General features: G+C 40.6%; 1 protein-coding gene across 4 annotated transcripts in view; it reads right to left on the bottom strand.

Annotated features, from left to right (window-relative positions):
* plcb1l (phospholipase C beta 1-like) overlaps positions 1–23,154 on the bottom strand; it is a 120,955-nt gene that overhangs the window by 5,538 nt on the left and 92,263 nt on the right. For 3 of the 4 annotated variants that reach the window (XM_018743685.2, XM_029256493.1, XM_029256498.1), the window contains 8 exons: positions 21,378–21,510; positions 21,023–21,064; positions 20,611–20,830; positions 18,537–18,717; positions 17,437–17,513; positions 17,191–17,280; positions 15,751–15,808; positions 15,181–15,267 (listed from right to left, as the gene is read on the bottom strand). In XM_018743685.2, coding sequence (XP_018599201.1) covers positions 15,181–15,267; positions 15,751–15,808; positions 17,191–17,280; positions 17,437–17,513; positions 18,537–18,717; positions 20,611–20,830; positions 21,023–21,064; positions 21,378–21,510 — 888 coding nt within the window. Of the gene's footprint in view, positions 1–14,838; positions 14,864–15,180; positions 15,268–15,750; positions 15,809–17,190; positions 17,281–17,436; positions 17,514–18,536; positions 18,718–20,610; positions 20,831–21,022; positions 21,065–21,377; positions 21,511–23,154 lie in introns of all 4 variants that reach the window. The other variant, XM_029256496.1, reaches the window with a different exon arrangement.

Here is a 23,154-nt window from a genome sequence, read left to right as displayed (position 1 = left end):
TGTTCCTCGAGGCTTAATACTGGGCCCTCTGCCATTTAAAGATACGTTTTCCCATTTGATCACATGATAAAACTTCATAGCTTGAGCTATCATTTTTATGCACACAACACTCAAAATAGTTAACATGATATTGAATTAGCTGTCTCATCACTCTCCAACGGCAGATCTGATATTAAATCTTGGACGGCTCAAAATGTTTTACATCTAAACTGTGACAAGACTGAAGCCATGCTTCTTGGAAACCCCCCCACCCCATCACTTACACAAAATAAATGCTTAGCTCTAATGTACTGATGGCACAGTATTTCAATTTCAAAGTGAAATTAAACACCTCACAGTACCATTTGATGCCGGCCTCACTTTTGATCCACATGTGTATAACACTCCAAACACCTCTTTTTTTACCCAAGAAACACAGGCAGACTCCACTCCATGTTGCCTTTTTTCTGTTGCTCAAAAGCTAGTTAATACACATGGCTTTATCAGATTTGGATTCTGTAATTCTCTTCATGAATAGACGTCTAAATTTACCTTTAAAAAGCTCCAGAATGTTCAGAATTCAACAACTCAAAACTGGACCAGGTCCCACGGCTGTAACCTACCAAACTAGTAAACTTGGTGCTGCAAAGAAATCAAAACATTCATGAACCCGCATTGCTCCTATAGATGAACATGCCAAGCCCTACGCTGGCTTCCTGTAAGTTTTCGAGTTGACTTCCAAATCCTCTGACTTACTTATTAAGCTTTACATGGCTCGGTGTCTCCATCTGAATAAACCCCTTGAGTGCTCCTTTTCTTTTGTTAATGGCTTTGTTGAAACTTATGCTGATTTTCATTATTTTAATTTTTATTATTGTACTTTATACATATTGCTACTGTAAAACTACTAGTAACACTGAGAAGTTATTACAGCACTAGTTATGTTATCATTCTTCTTCTTCTTCTTCTTCTTCTTCTTATTATTATTATTATTATTATTAGTAGTAGTAGAAGTAATAGTGGTACGCCTTAAAACTAATGCCAGTTTATTTTAATGGAAAGAGTTAGGGTAAAATGCTTTAAAACAGCAATTTACTACCAGCTTAGAAATCTTTTATGGCTTATTGTACTTTGAATGTGACATTTATATGATGTGTATTCCTCATAGAGTAAAATATCTTGTTTTACAGCTATCTGCTGTTTCATTCATGATGGACCGAAGGAGAAATACAACTTTCTATGACAAGAGAACAGATTTATGTTATTCAAATGACCAAGCATGATGTAATATGAGTGCCATGAAAATGATTGGGAGAGAGGGCTGCTGTCATAGTCTTCTTTGACCTTGAAACATTGCATTAACAAAGTGTCACAAAACACTCAGAAAACTGAAAACAAAAAAACACAAGGACATACCTATTCTCACAGTGTACCACCTTCCATGTTTTATAAAAAAAAAAAACCTGTGAGTGGTACACTGAATTGGAGAAAAGCATGTGTTAAATTAATAAATGTAAAGGTAAACAATCACTTGTATTTTTGGCATGTGTGATTAATTGCAGGCACCAAGTTTCTGTTAATGGACTGAAAGCCATTTATTCCATTATCATTCCCATCATGTTTTAAATCATCACATGAATAAGCAAACATTAAAAGGAAGGGGACAGAGATTTAGTTCCCATTTCTTTGGTGTTCATTTAAAAGAACATGTCAAGCTTTAGAACTGTATTGTGACAGCTTTGCTGTAACGATAGTAAGCACTGATCCAAACCAACAATAGAAGGAATAAGTGTGAGACAAAGAGATATGGATTTTTTATTGTAGCATAATTATACTGCTTTCAATAATGTTCAGTAGCCGGATTTACTGAAACTGCAGACATCTGAAAATGTTGCTGCAGTTTTTTACTTTATATTACCCGATTTCCTTCCTGACATACCTATTCAACCCAGACTGAGAAAGTTACACCTCTGTAAATTTATGAGATCTACCGAGAATGTGACTCATGCTACATTACTTTCTAAGCTTTGACCAAAGCATTAAGAGTGGAAAACCCTCATGGTCAAAGTCCTGATCTTCAAGCATTGTGATTTTCTGCTTTCTTCACTCTTTAGAGTGCTTTTCCTTGAAGTCAAAAAGATAATTTTCTCCCTGTCACAGATTCATAGCATGATTAAAGATTATGTAATTGCATTAATTCAACTCCAATAATTGCCTTAATGCTTATTTCACTGTTTAACTACCAGACTCAGTCTCAAGGGAGCACTATAATTAATGAAGAGCACCAAAAATTGTGTCAGAGAAGACAAGCTCAGCGTTACAGAGTTCCAGTGAAATAACAGAAAATAATTTAAGAAAGAAGATGATTTTCCAATGGAGGGCTTCAGCTCACAGTACAGCTAAACTGAGTTAAATGTTTGACTTGATAACATCATTTATTTATAGCCACAGTTATCATCCATTATGATGATGTTTAGCATAATAACAGTTTGACATATATGAGATGAAAGAAGCAAAATGTTTTCCTCTGTGATGAAAACAAATATCTTCTCATTATTTTTAATACAATGACAAAAGGAGTCTAAAGGCTTTAGACTTGCCAGTGCATCGGTACCCCTTGGGGGCTTGCTCAGTACTTTGGACACAATAGACCGCCTCTCCATTGGGCTGGCAGGAGCGTGAACAGATGTGCTTCATTTTGAGGCTCTCTGACAGATAAGAGAGAACTTGCAAACAGCCAGGATGAAACGCAACTGACAAGGACTAAAGTGAAGAGGGAAAATGCTGAGTAGGAGGGGAAAAACTGAAAAAATCTGAACAGCCTCATGGAACTGAAACTATCCCTACTTAATAAATATATGTAATTTTGAAAAGAGGCATAACAACCATACAAATAAACAACCACTTTTCCATGTGACGCATCTCTCTTCACCAGACACTGTTTATTAAGTCACCGGATGAGTCCTACACTAGCGGGAATGGGGACTCAGTGATCACTGTGGCTTTATGGTGAACTGGGTTTTTGCAGAAGGAGCTAGGACACGCTATCACTAAAGCAACTAGCTATGAGTTATGCAATCCACCCAGGTTCTACCTAAACTTCAAAGTGGTTACCTAGAAAGGTAGGGCTTCCACTCACAGTATGTGGCTAAAAGATGGCTTTACCTACAAGGTCTCCTACCTGTAGAGGTACAGCAAGGCCATATAGAGTGAAGACGGGAATGTGTGTTTACATATAATGAGTAAACTTTTCCTCACCAAACCAAACATTAATAAACAGGGAACTACGAAAAAATAAACAGGATTAGTGTTGGCAGGCTACGTTAAGTACATAACAAACAAGTTTGCCGTGATAAGCTGACTTACTCGTGTTTCAGGAGAGAAGGAGGATCATGAAATGCTGGAGAACAGTTGTAACAGGGCAGAAAACGTGGTGTATTACTTGCCGAGCAGCACAGATATGAGGCTGATGATATTTAGTGGTTGTTTCTAGAAAAAGTGGCTGGAGAAGATTTCCAGGTTCAGGTGTTCCACACATATTCATTATTGTCCTATAACTGCAGCCAGAGCTCCCACTAATTGCTTTTGCACTGCACTGTACTGTACATATGGTGTATCTGCACTATAACACGATCTGTGTGTCACAAGTCCACTGCATGACTTAGCCTTATGGTAGTGGTCCCACAAAAAATAACAGAAGTGTACTGAACCTTACATTACACATCCTAAATAAGTGAACCTCTTGCTATGTATTTACACAACGCATTTTTCGGATACCTTTGGTCTAACACCTAACATTTTTCTCTACATTTATTGCATCTATTTATTACAATTGTATCACTTTAAAGCTAATAAATCATTACTACAAAAAGTAAGTAAATAATTGTTTATAATTAAAGCCAACCCAAAAAGCAAAACAAAATACACACACACACACACATTTTCAGAACCGCTTGTCCCATACGGAGTCACGGGGAGCCGGAGCCTAACCCGGCAACACAGGGCGTAAGGCCGGAGGGGGAGGGGACACACCCAGGACGGGACGCCAGTCCGTCGCAAGGCACCCCAAGCGGACTCGAACCCCAGACCCACCGGAGAGGAGGACTGTGGTCCAACCCACTGCGCCACCGCACCCCCGCAAAACAAAATACTCATGTAAAAATCTAAGTTTTACTTGAATTTGTTGCATAGTAATACGGAAATGCTATGTACAATAACTCTTCTCTGGAAGACAGTGATACCCATAATGAGGAAATTCATGATAAATCTTGCTAAAAAAAGCAAACGAGGTCTATACTTTCCAACACAATAGAAAGTGATTTAATCCCCAAACTCAAAGAAGAGCTCACATTTTCCCTAACTGCTCAAAATCCGGCCTTGCTGCTAATTATAGCCTCCCAGGGTTCTCGCACATGCAGGTAAACCCTCTTGTGGTATCCACACAGTGGAAGACACCGTGATGGAGGTCACCTTGGAGGAGTTATATTTTCATCGAGCTGACATTGATGCATGCAGCCAGATGGCTAAGGACATGGCGCAATTTCTCCACGCAACGTGTGACCTACTTAGGGGAAGAACAATCTGCTGTCTCCCAGCGAGTAAAAGCACAAAGCCTTTGATTAAAAATGTAATTTCGCCTTGTCAACACGGCACGCATGGACTTGCGGAGGTAGCCTGGCAAAACGGAAGTGTTCCCGGGCGGCTATCTGCCCAAGGGCTCCTGACACTGCAGACTATGTACACTGTGGACCTCGTGCCATGCGTGACACCTCTTTATCACCTGTGGGGACACAACAGCATGGTAATTAAAAGTTATGAGTATGGCGGAAGCCAAATGGCTGTGGCTGGCACAAAAACAAGCTCCAATCACTCCCTGTGAGTCACAGCCACTCCCTTTAAACTTCATTTAACAATTTGTTGTACATTAATGATAACTATAGGAATCCTGATCTTTTTTAATACACATTATAAAAATACAACTTTCCCTTTAATGGTGGAACGCTCTGGGTATGGCAAGGAAATTGCTCTCCTCTTTTGGGCATAAAACTTCTTATTTTTAGAAGCATGCTAATTAACCTTGAGAATAATAATTATTTAATTAACTTTATGAATAGTACTTTACACTGCATCAAATAAGCATGGATGACTTCTTGCAATTAAGCAAGGCACAATAACTTTCCTACGAATTTTCAGTAACAAATGCTAAAAATCTTTTATACTAAATGCATGATACTGTGCCATTTCTCAGTACAGAAGCAAGACCACATGCCCACGAAAAATTAAAATATCAGTAGGTCTGCTTTTAGTTCTGACATTAGAAAACATATCCTCCAAATTCTTTCTCCAAAATATGTATCTTCAATAAACTGCTTAATGTTTCTGGCACACTTTATGAAATGATGACCTTGTCTAATGTTTGTCCCAATTTTGAACTGCTACCTCAGGGACAGAACAACTTCAGCTCAAAGAACAACATTTCTTTTATCCTTCTACTTACCTCCACACTAGCTAAAGCACATGCCTAACACCATCAATTTCTTAGAACATATTACTCTGTTTAAAAAAAATCAGGGCATTGTGAAAGCTATTTAGGCACAAATTTTCCAAGAATATATGCAACAGTGGTCTCCTATGACTCCTATTCCAAGAAGTCTTATATAGGTCAGGGTGGGGTAATTCTGTACAGTTACGATTTATTCAATAAAACGTGTCCAAGGTTTGTCTGAGCACAGCTTTGCATCAGTCCAGTTTTAACTGGTAATTCCATGCAAAACAGCAATACCTATCAGCAAAATATCTAATTCACAGATGCATATAAATGAGCAACAATGATATTTTACATGTTGGCTGCTTATTCATTCAACATGGCATTATCGCTCTAATTCAGTTCTATAACAATTTCTTTGCTTTTGCTTATTGCAGACAAACTAATATTTTGATAATGCTTGCATGTGGTTTTAATAATGTGAATATCTTTGGTGTTGGTTTGACATTGTTTGCACTAGTTCTGTTACTTTGGATGAGACCACCTGTTATGAAACAAGTAAAGTTATGGAAAGGTAATAATCACTGATTACACCGCATTCCTTTAAGAGTTTAGGAAGCGTACATTCAGCTCTCTGAGTGCACACTTCTTTCTAGAACAAAAAACAACTGACGAAATATCAGTATTCAAACACTACAGATATTATAGTGAAAGGATCCTTTTGATCTGACATTTCAAATTTCCAGATGTCCCTTACGACAAAGGAGGCTGATCCAAAAAACCCGTGGAATCAGTCTGAAAGTGCAGCATCCTCTGCCCTTAAAACTCTTACAAAAAAGACCATTGTATTATCTCAAAGCTATACAACAAGTTTCGTTTTAATAAACCGGTACTTTTAACACTTCCAAACATATTAAACGTAATATAGAAAATAACACCATTTACTTTACTGGGTATCTCTGGTTATAGAGAGCGAAAAATATACCTGCTCTGACACATTGCTGAGTTGCTTCATGATTCAAATGAATGGACAGAACCAGTGCACATCCACTGCTAACACTGTAAAGATGCTCCAGTGATCTGCTCCCAGGAAAACAAATATTATGTTACACTGCCATGGATTTCCCCCAGGCTGACAATACAGGAAGCCTGGAGGGGAAATTATTAGAGCATCCTGTTCTGGCATCAGCACCAAAACAATAACAAACAGGGTCTATCTCAATCATTTACTTTTACTTTTTTTGGCAAGATGGGCTTTTCTTTCAAAACAGCCAGCCACAGTGGTGGAGTGTGGTACCGTCTCCAAATTAACAGATTGCAGGGAGAGATGAGCGTTGCCATGGCGACTGCACACCGCTCCCATTGGCCAGGTCTGTCCTGATCACAGCCATTAACTTGTGCATCAGCACTGCCCTGCTCACAGGCGCGACCATTTTCTGTTCTCCAACATGGGGAACAGGCAGGGAAGCCTCTTTCCTGTGTGCTCCCACAAGAAACATTCATTCTAAACTCCTCCAATTCCCTTTATAGCACAGTGGTGAAAGAAACACTGAAAAATTGTGCTAAAAATATTAAAAGGCAGGAAGGACATCATGCAGTATGCATCTTTTTATTCTTCAATAAAAGGCACATACTTGAACTGACAAATGAGTAAACATGCCAATAAAAGAAAGCAATGCACCAACTCCACTTCACACAAAATGCTATAAGGCTATGTATTTCTCAGATTACATGAACATTGTGATGTATGACGGTGGGTGTGCATGCGTAGCAACCATTGTCCTGTAAGTGAAAATAAAAGCATACTGAATTTTGCCCATAACTGCTTTCAAAATCTCACTTCGACAAACAGTCATGTGTTCGGAATAAAAGACAAATTCAGTAGAACAATGATCCGACACAACATCATTAACTTTTTTTTTTCCAGAGTTTTTAAAATATATAGGAAAGAGAGCGAAACAAAAAAGGTGCTTTACAGGGTTACTAGCAGGATGCCAACACCTTGGTGTTCACACACACTAAGAGACCGCTCTATCTGGTTATTAGCAGGATGCTAACAGCTTAGTGTGCACACACACTAACAGACCGCTCTACTGGGCTATTAGCAGGAGGCTAACAGCTTGGTGTGCACACACACTATTAGCAGGATGCTAACACCTTGGTGTTCACACACACTAACAGACCGCTCTACTGGGTTATTAGCAGGAGGCTAACAGCTTGGTATACACACACAATAAGAGACTGCCCTACTGGGCTATTAGCAGGATGCTAACAGCTTTGTGTGCACACACACTAAGAGACTGCTCTATCTGGTTATTAGCAGGATGCTAACAGCTTTGTGTGCACACACACTAAGAGACTGCTCTATCTGGTTATTAGCATGAGGCTAACAGCTTGGTATGCACACACACTAAGAGACTGCCCTACTGGGCTATTAGCAGGATGCTAACATCGTGGTGTGCATACACACTGACAGACTGATGTACTGGGCTATTAGTAGGATGCAGGTCTCCACCTGTTGCTCTTACGGTGTATTGTCAACAGGTCCTGCAGGTTTAACATGTCCATTAGTTACTATTAATGTTTTGGGGAAAAAAAAGAGTGAGCATATTGTATATCTGATAATTCTTGGAAATATGATGTTTTTTGTGTAATTTTCCTTGTATTTTCTGTACTACTAAAGAATAACACACAGATTCTATATATCGGAGTACCAACTCTTCCCAGGCTAATTCTTACTCCTATCCACGTACAGACCTTTAACAGACCCTTAACGTCTTGCTGCTTGTGTCCTGCTTTCTTACTGATGCATTTAGCTTAAAAAATGCTTTGCTCACCTCTAAAGAACTATGTGGTCAGTCATGCAAAATAATTAAAATGTGCCATCCCCCAAAACAACAATACCAAACAAATTAGTAAAGTACAGCACATTTTATTTCTACATAAGAAATGCTGTTGGTTTGGATTGCCTTTAACGCAGTCATTCATAATAACTGACAAATGAGGCACCCTCCAAAGAGCTGTGAATACTGTAGCAGCTCCGACAGTTAAATAAAAGCTGTGCTTTCTCTTTGGAGAGCCTCCCCATAAAGCAAGCAGAATATCCCGGTGTGTGCGACGCGTGCCCCCCCCCCCCACCTCAGCCTGGGGGTGAAAGCTCAGTCGGTGACCTGCAGTGGGAAACCTCCCTCACACGTCCGGCTCTGTGTCTTGTCTCTCTTGCCGAAAGCTGTGTGTTTATGGTGGAACGTGCTGCGAGAGGGACAGCAGGCTGACTCCGGCATAATGATGGCACAGCCAAAAACCGCCTACAATTCTACAATATGTTTATCCTCAATGTTGGCAAACATACTTTTTCCCAACTGGTGAAATCACAAGGCCTTATGCCAGTCTGCTATTGTGTTGTGACAAACATGCTATCCTTTTCTCAAAGTTGTCAAGCTGTTCTTCTGGTTCAGCAGCAACTACAATTATTTTCCTAGGCAGTAAACAGTGACATTGATGAAACAGTGACATTTTTAGAGGCAAATTTAGCTCTAATGATTTGTGTGCATTAATATTATCTTATGTATGTGCTTGACTGCAAGAAATAGAGAAAAATATTTAATGCTTATACTAACCTGCTTCATTTGCACTATATGTCCCAGTAAATAAATATTCATGTACATATTAAAAAAACTTTTCTTGGCAGCAACCTCACCCCAGTGGACTGTCCTGAGACTGAGACTTTTTTCAGGCCATCTCAAAAGACCTAAATGGCTATAACTGTCCATTGCTCGATGCTCCGAGGACCCTAAGTAGGTCAGGTCTACACATTTTCTGAGTCTCTTAAATGACTTGTTAAACTGAGCGAGGGTAACACACAGCGTTGTCCTGGTTACAAATACACATGGTGGTCCCTATCAATATTTAACTGAATTTTTTTGGTATGTTACTAAGGCACTTGTTTTACTAGTCAATTGCTTCTCAAAAGGAAGGCTGGAATTTTTAGATCTGCTTAAAGAAAAGCAGAAGTGTATGAAAAAGGCAAAGCCTTGGTCTCTGGAATGCCACTTCCACACTGTCATGAACGGGTTTAGTGTCATATACATCTTATCAAAAGGAAACACACACTGTGGTACCAGACAGCTGTGTGACATTGGCAATGACAAGGTGACAGCGGCCACTGAAGCTGAACTATGGTTGAATGGCACTTCATAAAAAGGGTATTGAGAGAAAATACCATTGGCCCTTGGTCGAGTCATGATGACGACTTGCGTGGTTTTCAGGAAAAGGGAGGTTTTGAAAACGGTTTACCATTGTCATCTTTGGACTGCGGGAGCAAACCAACATAACAGGGAGAACATGCAGACTCCTCATGGACAAGCACTGGATTAAAACCCTATGACACAGCAGCATTGCCTGGTATGGCACTGTGCTACTAAATGCACGGCTAAAATGGGAGTGTGCAAATGTTACATACAGGTTTGAGGCCGGACATAATGGGATGATAAAAAGGTTACACACAGGTATGAGCCTGTTAAAATGGGTTTAAAATAGGATTAAAATGGGATGATTCAAGGCTCAGTCACTGTCAATTAGTACTTCTTGCGTCTGGCAAACATTATCATTATGTTCTCCAGGTAAGGCGGACCAAAGAAGCTTCACTCTAAATACAGGGGTCATGTTCATCTGAGCACTCCGCCAATACAAACAGCATCCGAGTTGAAAACAGAGCAATAAATAAGAGAGCTGTAAAACAGACAGAACACAGGGGTGTAAACAGGCAGCTATGTGTAAGGTGTTCACACCGAGCCAAAGACACACAACTCTGCACTGCGGAACCAAGTCAGAAACGCAACAGAAACGCGATGTGATGTGACAGCACTGAACGAACGATGTACAGCGTTGTACCCACATGCGCACACAAACTATCCTTCACCAGTATGTATGTAGCGTCAGTGTAGTTTGTATGGGTGATAAAGGCCCTTCTGAGCCACCCTGGCGAGGAGCTCTCTTCACTTTTCGTCTTGAACTGTAGCTCTGAAAGACACATGTCAGCTACATATAAGGGTGCTGGACCTTTATCCACGTTCAAAGACGCGTCAAGAAATTCTACAAGAAATTCAAGAAGTGGTGCAAAGCTATGGTAAACCTGACTTTCTTACCGAGCAAATATATGTACAATATATTCACATCTTTCTCTTAATGTAATGCACAAATTGTATTTTTGCTGAGATGTACATCGCTTTGGGGAAAAGCATCTGCTAAATAAATAAATGTAAATGTAATGTAGAAAATTACATTAATGACTGCATGTATAACTGAAGAAATAATTGGGTATTGCGAACATTTTGCATTAAACTGGAAATGGCTATACTGTTTTCACCTGTTTGCTGACACTGAGCACAATGTACTAAAGGGATTCCCAAAGAAAAACACCACTAATGCATGTCTGTGTTGTTCCGCGGGGGAAACGGAGCACTGCGATTGGCAGAAATTGCCACTTCAATGACACAGCTTGATTACAGTTCACCTACTGACCACCGTACTGCGAAATTGCCTCGACACCGCATTGCATTTACCCAACCATCACATGCGTGATAGTTGGACTTTCAAAGTAAACTAGCAAACGGATAAACAAAATGTTTTCAATGAGCTATGCGTTGGAAATTTTTTGATAAATCTATTACACACACCCACCACCTCGAATGCGGGAAAAATATTCATATTTGTCAAAAAAACACAAAACAAAACACACACACAATAGCATCTCCTTACATTTACAGCACAAAAACACATTTAATTCGTACCACTATGAAAACACACAGCCACCATCAAAATGGAACAGCAAGTGTCATCCCGCAGATGACCGGCACCTTGCACACGGAAGTATCACGTGACGAAAAGCTGTAAAATAGCCCACCAACAAACGCCACTTGGGCTGCCAAATGCCCAACGCTGAAGGCACCCAAATGCTTCCAGCATCAGATCATTCAGATATTTTCAGATATATTACTGCAGCCTGTGTGTGACCTGGTTCACTCCTACCTTTGGATAGAGAGAACAATTGAAGCCAATGCCTCGCTGTTCTCATGTTTCCAGTGTGCTCAGTAGGACTGAGTCACGGTCGAAGTCTATGTGAGCTGGAGAGAGAGGTCAGGCCTCTGGGATATTCTGCTCCCTGTGCTACTGTAAACTGAGACTCATTTCACCTTTCCTTTTTCCTCAATTACTAACCACACCTCTTTTTTTAGAATAACAGTATTGTACTGATGAAATTACCCTTTTTATACTATGTGATAATGAATGAGAAATTGGACTTTTTCGCCGATTAAATGTCATGCTAGGAAATGTACTGTTCTTTATTGTCTCTACACCGGCCCCTTGTATTACGAGTGCTCGAGTTACACATTTTCAAAGGTAAACAATTTTTCCAGGTTGTTCATTTAACTGCGTTTTCTTTATTCACTCGCAATTTCTGCCTTCTCTTTTCTACGTTTTTCTGCCGTTTCCGCATCCAGTTACTTGGCTGCGAAACGCACCCATACAGAACAGGACGGTGTCTTAGTTCAGCCCTCTTCCACAATGTTTACAGCTTCTTTCTGGTGAACGTCAGCAAATGACAGCAAAATTAGGAAAGCTGCACGTTTACATGATGAAGCATTCAGCTGGTGGAACTGAATAGGAGTTTGTGGAGAGAATGCATTTTTAATTTCTGGCATTTCAAATGAGCTTTATGTTTCTAAGCAGCACCAAGTCAATAACAATGTTAAAGTGAAAAGTCTTGCAAAGAACTTTTATTTATTGCAGCTATATTTGAGACCGACTCCACAGAGTTGCACCTCAAATAAATACTTTCATCTGCATTATTAAGGTATTATTGATGATGCAGGCAGTAAAATTAAGTTGAGAGTGGCCAGAAACTGACAAATATTGCACGTTTAGGTGAAGAATCAGTTACCAACTGAAACTGAGCAGTAGGCTGTGGAAATAATGGATTTTAAAGTCATGTTAAAGGAGCCTTAATTTAAATGCTGTTTGAAATAGTTAAAAATGAAAGGCCTACAGTGGGTCGTCAGTGCAGCGCCCTGATCCAGGTGTACCCTGTTTCATGTCCCAGGTGTACCCTGCTTCATGTCCGCTGCTTCCAGGACCACTTCCGGACCCCACAGTACTGTCCTGCACCAGCGCTTATTGATCGCGAACAAACGGATGGCGCTGTTCCACAACAAATTCTGTTCACTCCAGCTTTATCTGAAGTTTTCACAGCACCCGAGAATAAAAGGGATGTCTGTATTATGTAGCTTTAACTGACTGTGACTTGATGGTAATGGTGACCTCAGACGAACAAACAAATCACGCTGAACAGACTTTCAGCAGATATATATTTATCAACATCACGACGCATTCATAACAACGAAAATTGCATTTGTCTTATTCAAAGTGATACGCTGAAAGAATATAAAAATAAAAAGAAAGAGAAACATTTGCTTCCAACATGAGCCTGTATTTGGTATATTTGGTCCAACTCATAGGTGAGGCCGTCGTTGTTTGGTTGTGTCCTGTGGGGCCCTCTAGTGACCAACGAGCACTCCACATACACACGAGAGCGTGCTACTGACTACTGCAGGCGTGCGCGCGCACGCACACGCACGCACGCACACACACACACACACACACACACGCACAAACCTCGAATGTTCAGAAGTCAGACATACTGCAAACTGTATTAAACCAGTTCTGCAAAAGGTGTGGTGTACAGGTAAAAGGTCCTACGGTAAATCTAAAAATAATTTCTCTTAGTTTTCAGTGAAGTCATGTATGCAGTTAAAGAATTAGATGACTACTCGGCTCTTTGTGCATGGAAAGCGCAGAGAATCATAGCCACTACTAATACCAATACTAATACTAATACTAATAATAATAATAATAAGAACAAGAAAAAGAGCACCATTTTCTTGTAGTTATAAGCACTATTAGAATTACCCCCTGAGCGAAATATATGGCAATGACAATTTATATGGCTGACCCTGTAATAAACTGGTCAACTGACTTATTCCTTTGGCTGTCAAGCATACAAAATCCATCCAAATGCAGTGGCACAGTGGGGCAGAGTCTGTCCTGGAAGCACAGGGCATGAGGCAGGGTCCACCGAGGAGGGGGGCAAACATCCATTCCAGGGCAGTCCCAGGGCAATCACATCATCGGGGTAAACTCTCTTTCACACACAAACCCTATGGGCAATTTCAGAGTCACATAAACTCACATCTTCAGACTGAACAAGGAAAGTGGAAGAGCCAGAAAAAAGAGGAGGGAGGACATGCAAACTCCACGTAGAATGAGACAAGTTCGAACCCATGTTTGAGCCCAGAGGACAGAAGCTGTGAGTTACTAGTACTCCCTGTTATACCACCCTATGTTCACAAATGCAATATTTAAACCGAGAGTTACAGAACAAACAAAAAGTTACACACATTTAAAAATTAAACAAAAAACTAAATGTGAAAAAGCTTTTTAATGATTTCTGACGGATACTATGTTTAAATCTGAATGTAATAAATTATATATACATAATGTTTGATATGAAAGCTACTTAAGGCTACTTGAAACTTTCAGATTAAAAAATTGGAAAGAAAATCGCAGTACTTTCATGTTGTCTATATAAAGGAAACACAAACATACTGTATACAGAGACTGTATACAAGATTGAGCAGAGAAACAGACTGACCCAGGCTGTGAGTACATATGTTTGTGCATGAGCCCATGTGCGTGAGTGTGCGTGCATTCGCAGTCCCGACACATTCCAGGTGGGCTAAAAAAGAGATGGAAGGCCAATGAGACGCATTCGTTCGCATTCTCCATGCTCATGGCGCCACAGGAGGGCCGGCCGGCCAACTCCTTTCCCCACAGGCCTCCGCCCTGCACCGCCAGACCTCCACGTGGCTTCTGGGCCACTGGTAATTGGGGATTGGCACTCTGTACTGCTGCAAGAGCACGTCTGGCTGAGAGAAGGAGCGCTCTCGCAGAGGCTAGAGGCTGAGGAAAGGAGACGGTGGCAGAGGCCCTCGGCTGCTGCGGACGCCTGTCTAAGGATGGTGTCAAGCGTTTCAGAGCAATTAGGCAAGTCAGTGAGTATTGCTGTACCCGCAGCCGGCGCTCACGTCCCACGGTACACATAAAACTGCCAGATGCAGAGAGAGAAATTCTTTAGGTGCAAACCACTGACTTCTAAGAGAGACTGAGGTGTGGCTCGTGAAAGTTGTGTTAGAGTTATTCTTGGACAGGGGTATGTGTTTAGGGCACATCCAGTCTCTATTTGGTTAAAAGCAGAGCTCACTTGCTCTTAACATTAATGTGATGATTAATTGACACTTGGATGCAGTACAGCTTACCTTCCTCATCAGAAGAACAGCCTTCCTATAATAATGATAATAACAACAACGATAGTAACATAAACCACAGTCTGTTCGATGGAACATGCGGTAAGTTGACTGATGAGTGCATAAAAAAATACAAAAAAGTATAGTTTCACTTCCTTTTCATGCAAATAAACAAAGGGTATATATTATTAGTAAGGAAAAAGGCAATATATGGAACTAAATAATAAATATAATCATTTGATTTGCAAGGCTGCCTTTTTAATTAAAAAAAAAAAAACTGGAAAAAAAATTCAAAAAAATCCTTTGCCTTTAAAAATCACATTAAATACATGCAGCCTTGTGTATGTCAGATACCTTTGGTTTTTCATCCAGGATTTGCTGCCTAATTTCTTTGTGCTTCTCTTGTAGCTTTTCTTGTCTTTTGCTTTGAGCATCTTCTAACTGTGCATGAAAAACAAAACTCATTATTTTTAAATCACCTTAAAATACACATATCCTACAGGCTACTGAGACAGTACATGTACGTTTATTTTAACACCAAATGAAATGGGGATGTAAACATCAAACACAACCATAACATTAAAAATTATTTTAATATGGTAGTATTACTAAAAAGAGAACCTGCACCTAAATTTGCTGACAGTGTAAATTATACAAACTACTTGTACAGGGTTCTCAACCCTAACTGTACAGTAGTGGTCAGGAATAAAAATGTATATGGTACACAGAAGTATTTCCATGGCAACCTCTGGGACTATAAGGTACACCTGGTTAAGTGCATCCAGTCTGCTACAAGGCATTATTTAAATTACAAATTAATGTACAATTATACTGTTTGCTTATACACATGGGCAATTTAAAATAAAACAGTTTAAAGCTGTTTTAAAAGATGCTGTCATGTAATGTTGCTGAAAAACTTCTTACCCGTTTGATATACTGGACCACTTCATTAATATAGGACCTGTTGATTTCTACTTTCTCCCTGGAAATCACAGAAATAGGCATTATAAACATATTCAGTGCAAACTCATGTGCCTGTTTCAATCAACTTGTAACTTCACTTACAAGTTTTAAGCTTTGTAAAATGATTTTGGAAAATGATCACTGGAGGTATTTGTCACTTCAAATGCAAACATTTATTAAAAAAAGGAAAAGGAAACATTATACACAAAAGAGAAATCCAGAAAATTCTATTGCTTAGTTACTGTCACGGCCCCGGGAATGAGCGAAGCGACGATACCTGCAGCCAATTAAGAAGATCCGGGATAAAAGGAGTCCTGTGCCCACACATCAACGCGGATTCTTGCAATCGCCTCGTGCCCTTGCAGTCTCAGCATCTTTGCCCTTTGTGCCTTGCCTGTTCTCCTGTTCTTGACCCTCGCCCGTTCTTTACGACTAACGACTTGGATTACCCGTATTGCGACGTTCGTGCCCAGAAGACCTTCGCCTGCTCCTGACCTTGATCTCGTCTTGTCCCTTGAACCTGGTTGCTTGAATAAAACTTGCCTGCGCTTGGGTCCTCTACTTACCTGTCTCCAGTGCCCGTGCCTGACAGTTATTAAGTAGGGTTTCAAACTTTTAACTTCACTAATCAAGTGCACTTTGGACCCTTAGATAACTATTTCCCAGTTTAAACTCATTACTAATATTTTACTAGAAAATGACACTTCCTTTGTATATACAAAGATGTCTTTGATTGGAAATGTCACATGAGTATATCTATTGGGCAAAGTAAAAAAATTATTGAACTTTATTGTCAGATTTCTCTGAAATATGCTTTGCATTGCAGCAGCTCTACCCTTCAGGACAATGAGATATTACAGAACAGGGCAACACATAAGGATGTTATGGGAAAAGAAAAAAGAATAAATAAGAATAAGAAATGAGAAAATGACAAGCAAAAAGAATAAATAAGTAGATGAATAAATTAATTTATGGAGTGCACGGTGGTGCAGTGGGTAACTTGTGGATTGTTCAGGCATCGTAATGGTTTCAAATCCAGCGCCATCTGTGCGGAGTTTACATGTTCTCCTTGTGTATATGTGGGTTTCCTCTGGGTGCTCACACAATCTAAAAGACATGGATTTAGGGTTAAATGGTGACTCTGAATTGCTTGCAGTGTGTGGCTACCCTGTGATGGAGTGCGTCTGATCCAGAGTGTACTCCTCCTAGGGCCATGCGCCCAGTGATTCCAGCATAGGTTTCAGCCCACAATGACACTGACCAGGACAAGTGGTTATTGAAAGGATCATTCATTTTCTCATGGTCTCTAGGTGTAAAGATCCAAGGGTGACCATAGAAGAAAAGACGTCCTAAAATGACCCCCACAGTGAGGGATTCTCCACCATCCTGCCTCCCACTTACTCTTCCGTTAAGCTTTTCTCTTTATACTTGGCTTCATTGATCTTCTCCTGTCTTTTCTTGTCCATTTTCTTTTTCAGGTCTTTTTTCTCCCTGTGGGATTGAAGACAGTACAAAAAGGGTAAAGAAGACAAGACTGCATAAATAACAAACATACTATATGTGAGGGAAGAAAACCAACGTCTAATAAAATCAGAAACTGACCATATGAAAAAACGTGACTGCATTATACAATGACAACCAACTCACTTTTCACACAAGTCTTTCAGTTTCTTCAGCTGCATGTTCTGGCATTCCTCAGCCACTGCGCTCAGCTTCTCCACAAGCTGTAACAGAGAACAGAACCTGAAACCCCATACTGATTTACAATCACACTTTTTCATCTTGTGTTCCTCCCTCTGCTCTTGTGTTTCAGTAATATTTCTGGAAGGTCTCATTATCTGGAGAGCTCATTTATTCCATTACACTGCCATGTGAGCTTTCAGTGGTGGCACATTTAATTGGTTTTGTTCTTGTACTTCAGTGAGCCTCTCCAGATAAACAAGAGCCCGACAACTCACACAACAGTGGAGACACGCTTGAATTTCTTCTCTTTTGAATGGCTCAGGTGATAAGGCTCTTATTGGCTGCCACACACTGTAGCAATATTTAGAAGTGTAATTTAAAGCAAAGCACTATCTCAAAGACTCCTGTGGAAAATGTTGCTGAATAAGGAGCTACTAACAGAGACTGAGAGACAGACCACCAATGACAAAGGAGCAAAAACTCAAAGGATCAGTATTTTGTCTCATGAACAACATGGCAAAATTGCACATTAGACACATAAAACTGTGTCAATAAACAGGCCTTTCAAAAAGGTTGCTTCAAACACTGTGAACAATTTTACTAATATGAAGAGAGGGATGGAAGAAATACAAATTGAAACTCTTGGTTCCAAACTTGGATTAGATGTGAAGGTAGAAGGTAGAGAGAACAATGGTGAGCGAGATTCTCTGCGGTAAAACCTACCTTTTTTCAGAGACTGCAACGGGCCGTGAAAAAGCAGGAGCTGAGGGACGCAGCAGTTGCTCATTAAACATGAGCGGCTGCAAAAACAACAGCTGTCCCCATCAAATGAGCCGAGAGCTGACTGCTGTGATTCATGGCGCTGCCGATTCCTCGGCAGTTGGTTGTGCAACTAACAGCCCACTGGCAAGTCCAGCGTTGCCAACATCACAGGCTATACTCAGTCTAATAAGCTCTGAGCTCCATGTTGGCTAAATCCTTGGTTTAAGGAAACATTCGAGGAAACTATGAACACTGAAGTGTTAGCGGGTGCATGAGAAGTACTTTGTGGCTCTCTACGCTACCTGCTTGATGTGTTCCTTCTTCTGGTACTTCTCGCTGTAGTATTGCTCCTGGCGCAGGTTGAGGAGCTCCTGCTGCTGCTGCTCCTTCAGCTCGGAGAGCTTCTGGTTGCCCTCCTGGTCCAGGTCATGGAGCTCCTGCTCCAGGGAGGAGAGGGCATGGTCAGGGCTGGACAGCGTGCTCCTGGAACACATGACAACGGGATCGAGAGTAGCTATTATGAGGGTCAAAAAACATTCCAGGCTCATACTACTAAAATACAAGGTGTCTGTTTGGTTGAGTCTGGAATTAGCACAAGAGGATAAAAATCCTGCACTGAAGAGTCTTGGAATAGTTTTCTCCACTCCGTTCCAGGCCAAACAAGAGCAAACATCGACTCCGTGGCCACAGAAATTGTTGTTCCCTTCATGAACTGACTGCAGCACATCGATCGTATTGACTGTTGTCAGTAAAAAATATGGTACTCTGAAATAGAGGAGAGCCACGGGTTGCATTGACTGGGTGAGACAAACAGTGGCTCATGTGTCAAGGAGGATTTGCTGCTGAGGCACATTCAAGATGAGCTTTTCTAATGCCTGCGCACGTGTATCATGTTACACATTTTACATCAAAAGAAGACCTTACCTTGAATACACAGTTATGCTGTAGCACACCATAAAAAATACCCAGTGGGATAAAGACCATAAATAGTAGTCTTATGACAAACAACGGTAAATACACATGACTTCACCAGCACACCCAGTAGTTGTAGCGAAGGAGAAAAGAAACTTCCTTAGAACAGACTCTTTGGAATGGACCATAAATTCAGGCCACCCCATAAATTCACATACTGTGTAGGAAACGTCTGGGTAATTCTAAATCAAATTTTTTGTCAGTGAGTAACCTCAGGATGATACAGTTAAAATGGTAAGGCAGTCATGGACAGATGTGCACTATTCCAAGGTGCATTCTCCATAGAAAGCCTCGTTATTTACACGGAACAGAAAAGGCAAACACAACTACACTCCTCGTCCTTAAAATATGCCAGCGATGAACGGTCTGTATCTTTGGGATTTTTCTCATACGTTAACAAAAACCTGTGTTCATGTTACTCATGAAGAAGAAAGAATGTGAAGATGTAAAGACTTCTCAAAGCAAACTGCACACATGATTCAAAACGTTCTAGAAGTGCCGTTCTGCCTTTGGTCTCATGAACGCAAGAGAGTCGCTGTCAGGTCAAGGGAAAACCGCACGAGTGGAATCTAATCCCAAGTACGAAGGACTGTTTATGCTCAGCGGCTGTCTGTTCAATGGCTCTCCAGCGGACGAGTGTGTCGGTGTGTGATTTACACACTGCTATGCAGCACACAGGACAGAAAAAGGCCCGACTTTGGTGCTCTGCAGCTGTGGAGCGCTGCATGATAAGGGTCGTTTTAAGGGTAGCTCTTGAGTGTGCGGTGGGTCACTCTCGCTGCCTCTTTGACTCATGCAGCATTTTCTGGTCAAAGTACTGGACATTTGTATTGGTCACCGTTCAAGAAGAATGGGGCGCAAAAAACATTCAATAAACATAAATCAGAGAAAACAAACCCTAAAGCTTACTGTCATTCCAGTAATAAATCATTTCAGGTTCTGGAGGAATTCAATTTGATGCCATTTAGGTTTTATAGCTCTTTTGCAATGAAGTAATCGATTTCACGTGCATTAAATAAAATTTACTGTCTACTGCCTTAAGTGGAACACTCACATTGATGACGTGTTCTGATACTCTTATACCCCTCTTTTATTTATACTGAAATTTGTGTTTGTTAAAATAAAGTATATAAAGGAACTGTTTATTTTGAAAAGATCTGGCAATTGCCTTTAGTGTGTTACACCTTTTCACATCTCTTAATTTTACTTTTAAAATGTGCCACCTGGCCCTGTTATTTCATCCCATCATTTGCTTGATAATGGATCAGGATTACAAATAAAATTCATGGGACGGTGACGGACTCTTCATTTGCATTCCGACTCACTGAACATTTCCTGTTTTACGTAACGCAGATTGCGCATTTATTCAGGAATAAGAGGAGAGTGCAAAGAAGTGGATCTTACCTTTTCTTACCATCTCTTTTTACGGATTTTTGCAAGATGGCCCTTCTTCTCAAATAATCATTGTGGAACTCGTTGTACCTGGCGCTGTGCTCTTTAATCATATCTGTGGTTTTCTTGTTGTGTTTCTTCATCAGCTCCTTCATCTCCTTGTACTGTTTCCTTTGCTCTTTCACAAAGGCTTTCTGTTGCTTCAGCTCCTCTACGGTTTGAGCCGCCACCTCTGTGGGGACAAGGGCCACACCAATATGCACTGTCACATAGCTGCATGTCAATCTTTCACTGCTCTAATTATTTACATTGAACTGCCAACCATTGACAGCATTCTTTTGTTGCTTGTAACGTTGCGCATTTGAACAGCTGAACATTGTACGTATTATTTGCACTGCTACAAAAGTAATAATATTTCACCTACCTGTCAGGACACTCTGTATGATATCTTCAGTTTTCACAGAACCTAAAATGCACACGTCAAAGTAGTGTGAAGCAGCTGTATATTCTCCCTAATCCTACATTACAAGCGATCCCATATTTTTCACACCTCTGAAACAAATCCTCTTGACTAATAGCAGCGTACCAGTTACAGTTGTAACACCGATAATATGCATTATCCTCTACTTTAAATTTCATGCACCGAACATACATCTGTCACAGAAGTCCGAGATACATCGATCTCAGTTTGGTCTTGTTAATTCAGAACATAAGCAGATACAAAACCACTACTCTTTCCTTTGCGCTAACTTGGGCTGTTTGTCCAAGGTGAAGCCTACCTTTGGGTTGGGGCTGGTGACTCAGTTGGGTAGTGACCTTGGAAACAAGGGTAGGTGCATGACCCACCCCATTCTCTGCTGGATTTGGGCTGGGCTCACTTATGGGGTCACACGATGTGTCCACAGGCTCTACCTGCAAACAACAGATTATGGGCCAAGACAGCATTAACATCGATGTCTTCCCTTTGGCTGGCACTCCTACATGAGGCCTCAGGCTGCCTCTTCATCTCCTACATGGAGCTGTGCACCTGTTGCTATGTCCCCCTTGGAAGGCTGTCCATCAGTTTGTGTCCCATGTTTTTTTTTTTTTTAGCTAAGCAGCAAATGGGAAAACTTTGGGCTAGCAGTGGCTTGAACCTGACACCCTTTCTTTTTAAAACAGTGTACTCTACACTGTTTTTGGAAGAAGTCCAAAACCTCTGAGAGATGTGCAGAGCCGCAGATTCGCTGTTTCATCAAAGGTACGTACCTTTAGCCCAATTTGGAAAAGCTGAGATGAAATGCATTATGACAGCCCTTACAATTAGCAGAAGCTTGCACTACACACTAGAGCACTGTGTACATATCGTCAGTGTTCTCACAGTGCTCATGTTTTTGCAATGTATTCAAGCCAAGTGAATACAATGCAAATGGCAAAACCAGCGGACCAAATAAAACTCAAGCAGTAAAAATGTGCTCCACACCAATGACAAAAGCTTGGATAATAAATGACACCGAAATTAAAACCAATTAGACAACAAACCTGTACAAACATAACAGAAGTTTATCTAATATAAAAGTAATTAAATACACACACACTTTCAGAACCGCTCATCCCATACGGGGTGACGGGGAACCGGAGCCTACCCGGTAACACAGGGCATAAGGCCGGAGGGGGAAGGGACAACACCCAGGACAGGACGTCAGTCCGTCGCAAGGCACCCCAACTGGGACTTGAACCGCAGACCCACTGAAGAGCAGGACCTGGTCCAACCCACTGCGCCATCGCGCCCCCACATAATTAAATATTCTGCTTAAATTGTAATACCTGTACAGCAAGTGATTAATCAATTTATTAACCATGTTTTTTCATATCTACAGAAATTTATCAAATTTATTGATAGCTGGTTGATATCTTATCCAAAAAATATTCTTACATTCAAGCACTGTATTTTCAGATTCAGAAGACTTTGACTGTGCCAGTAACTGTTTCACACATGTGTATTTCTATTTAAGGGCAACTTTCATTGCTCTTAAAATATGTTCCTCACATGCTTACATTATGTCTGTGTGGCACAACAAAAATTACAATTTCTTTTTTTCACTGAAAAACATACTGATTCTGAAAAAAGCTTTGAAACAGAATTTCTGATTGAAAATTTCACTGAATTAATTAAAAGTTCTACACACAAGAGAGCAGAGAAAGCAATAAAGTTTTCCAGTACAAATTCAGATTTCCAGTAGGGTGGAACAAGTTAATGGAAAACACTTTTCTGTGCTTTCCTTGAACTGTATAATAAACAAAATGCAGCCACAGCGAGTTAATCCACATCATATCGACCATCATCACATCAAGAACACCATATAAGAAACAGTTTAGCTTCCTTTGAGTCATTAAAAATACCAAAATCCAAAACACCCACTGAAACGCAGCTGACAACAGAATCCAGTAAATCAGATTCAGTACCTCCATCCAGCTGCAGATGGTGTAAACATAACTGCGGTATCCCACGCGTCTCAGCATAGTTGGAAATACCCGTGCTCTGAGAACTTTCTCACAGATTGCTCAAGCACACGT

The sequence above is a fragment of the Scleropages formosus genome, chromosome 1 (genome assembly GCF_900964775.1).
Source record: "Scleropages formosus chromosome 1, fSclFor1.1, whole genome shotgun sequence".
Lineage (NCBI taxonomy): Eukaryota > Metazoa > Chordata > Actinopteri > Osteoglossiformes > Osteoglossidae > Scleropages > Scleropages formosus.
Note: the sequence above shows the minus strand (reverse complement) of the source record. Positions and strands in the feature narration are given on the sequence as shown.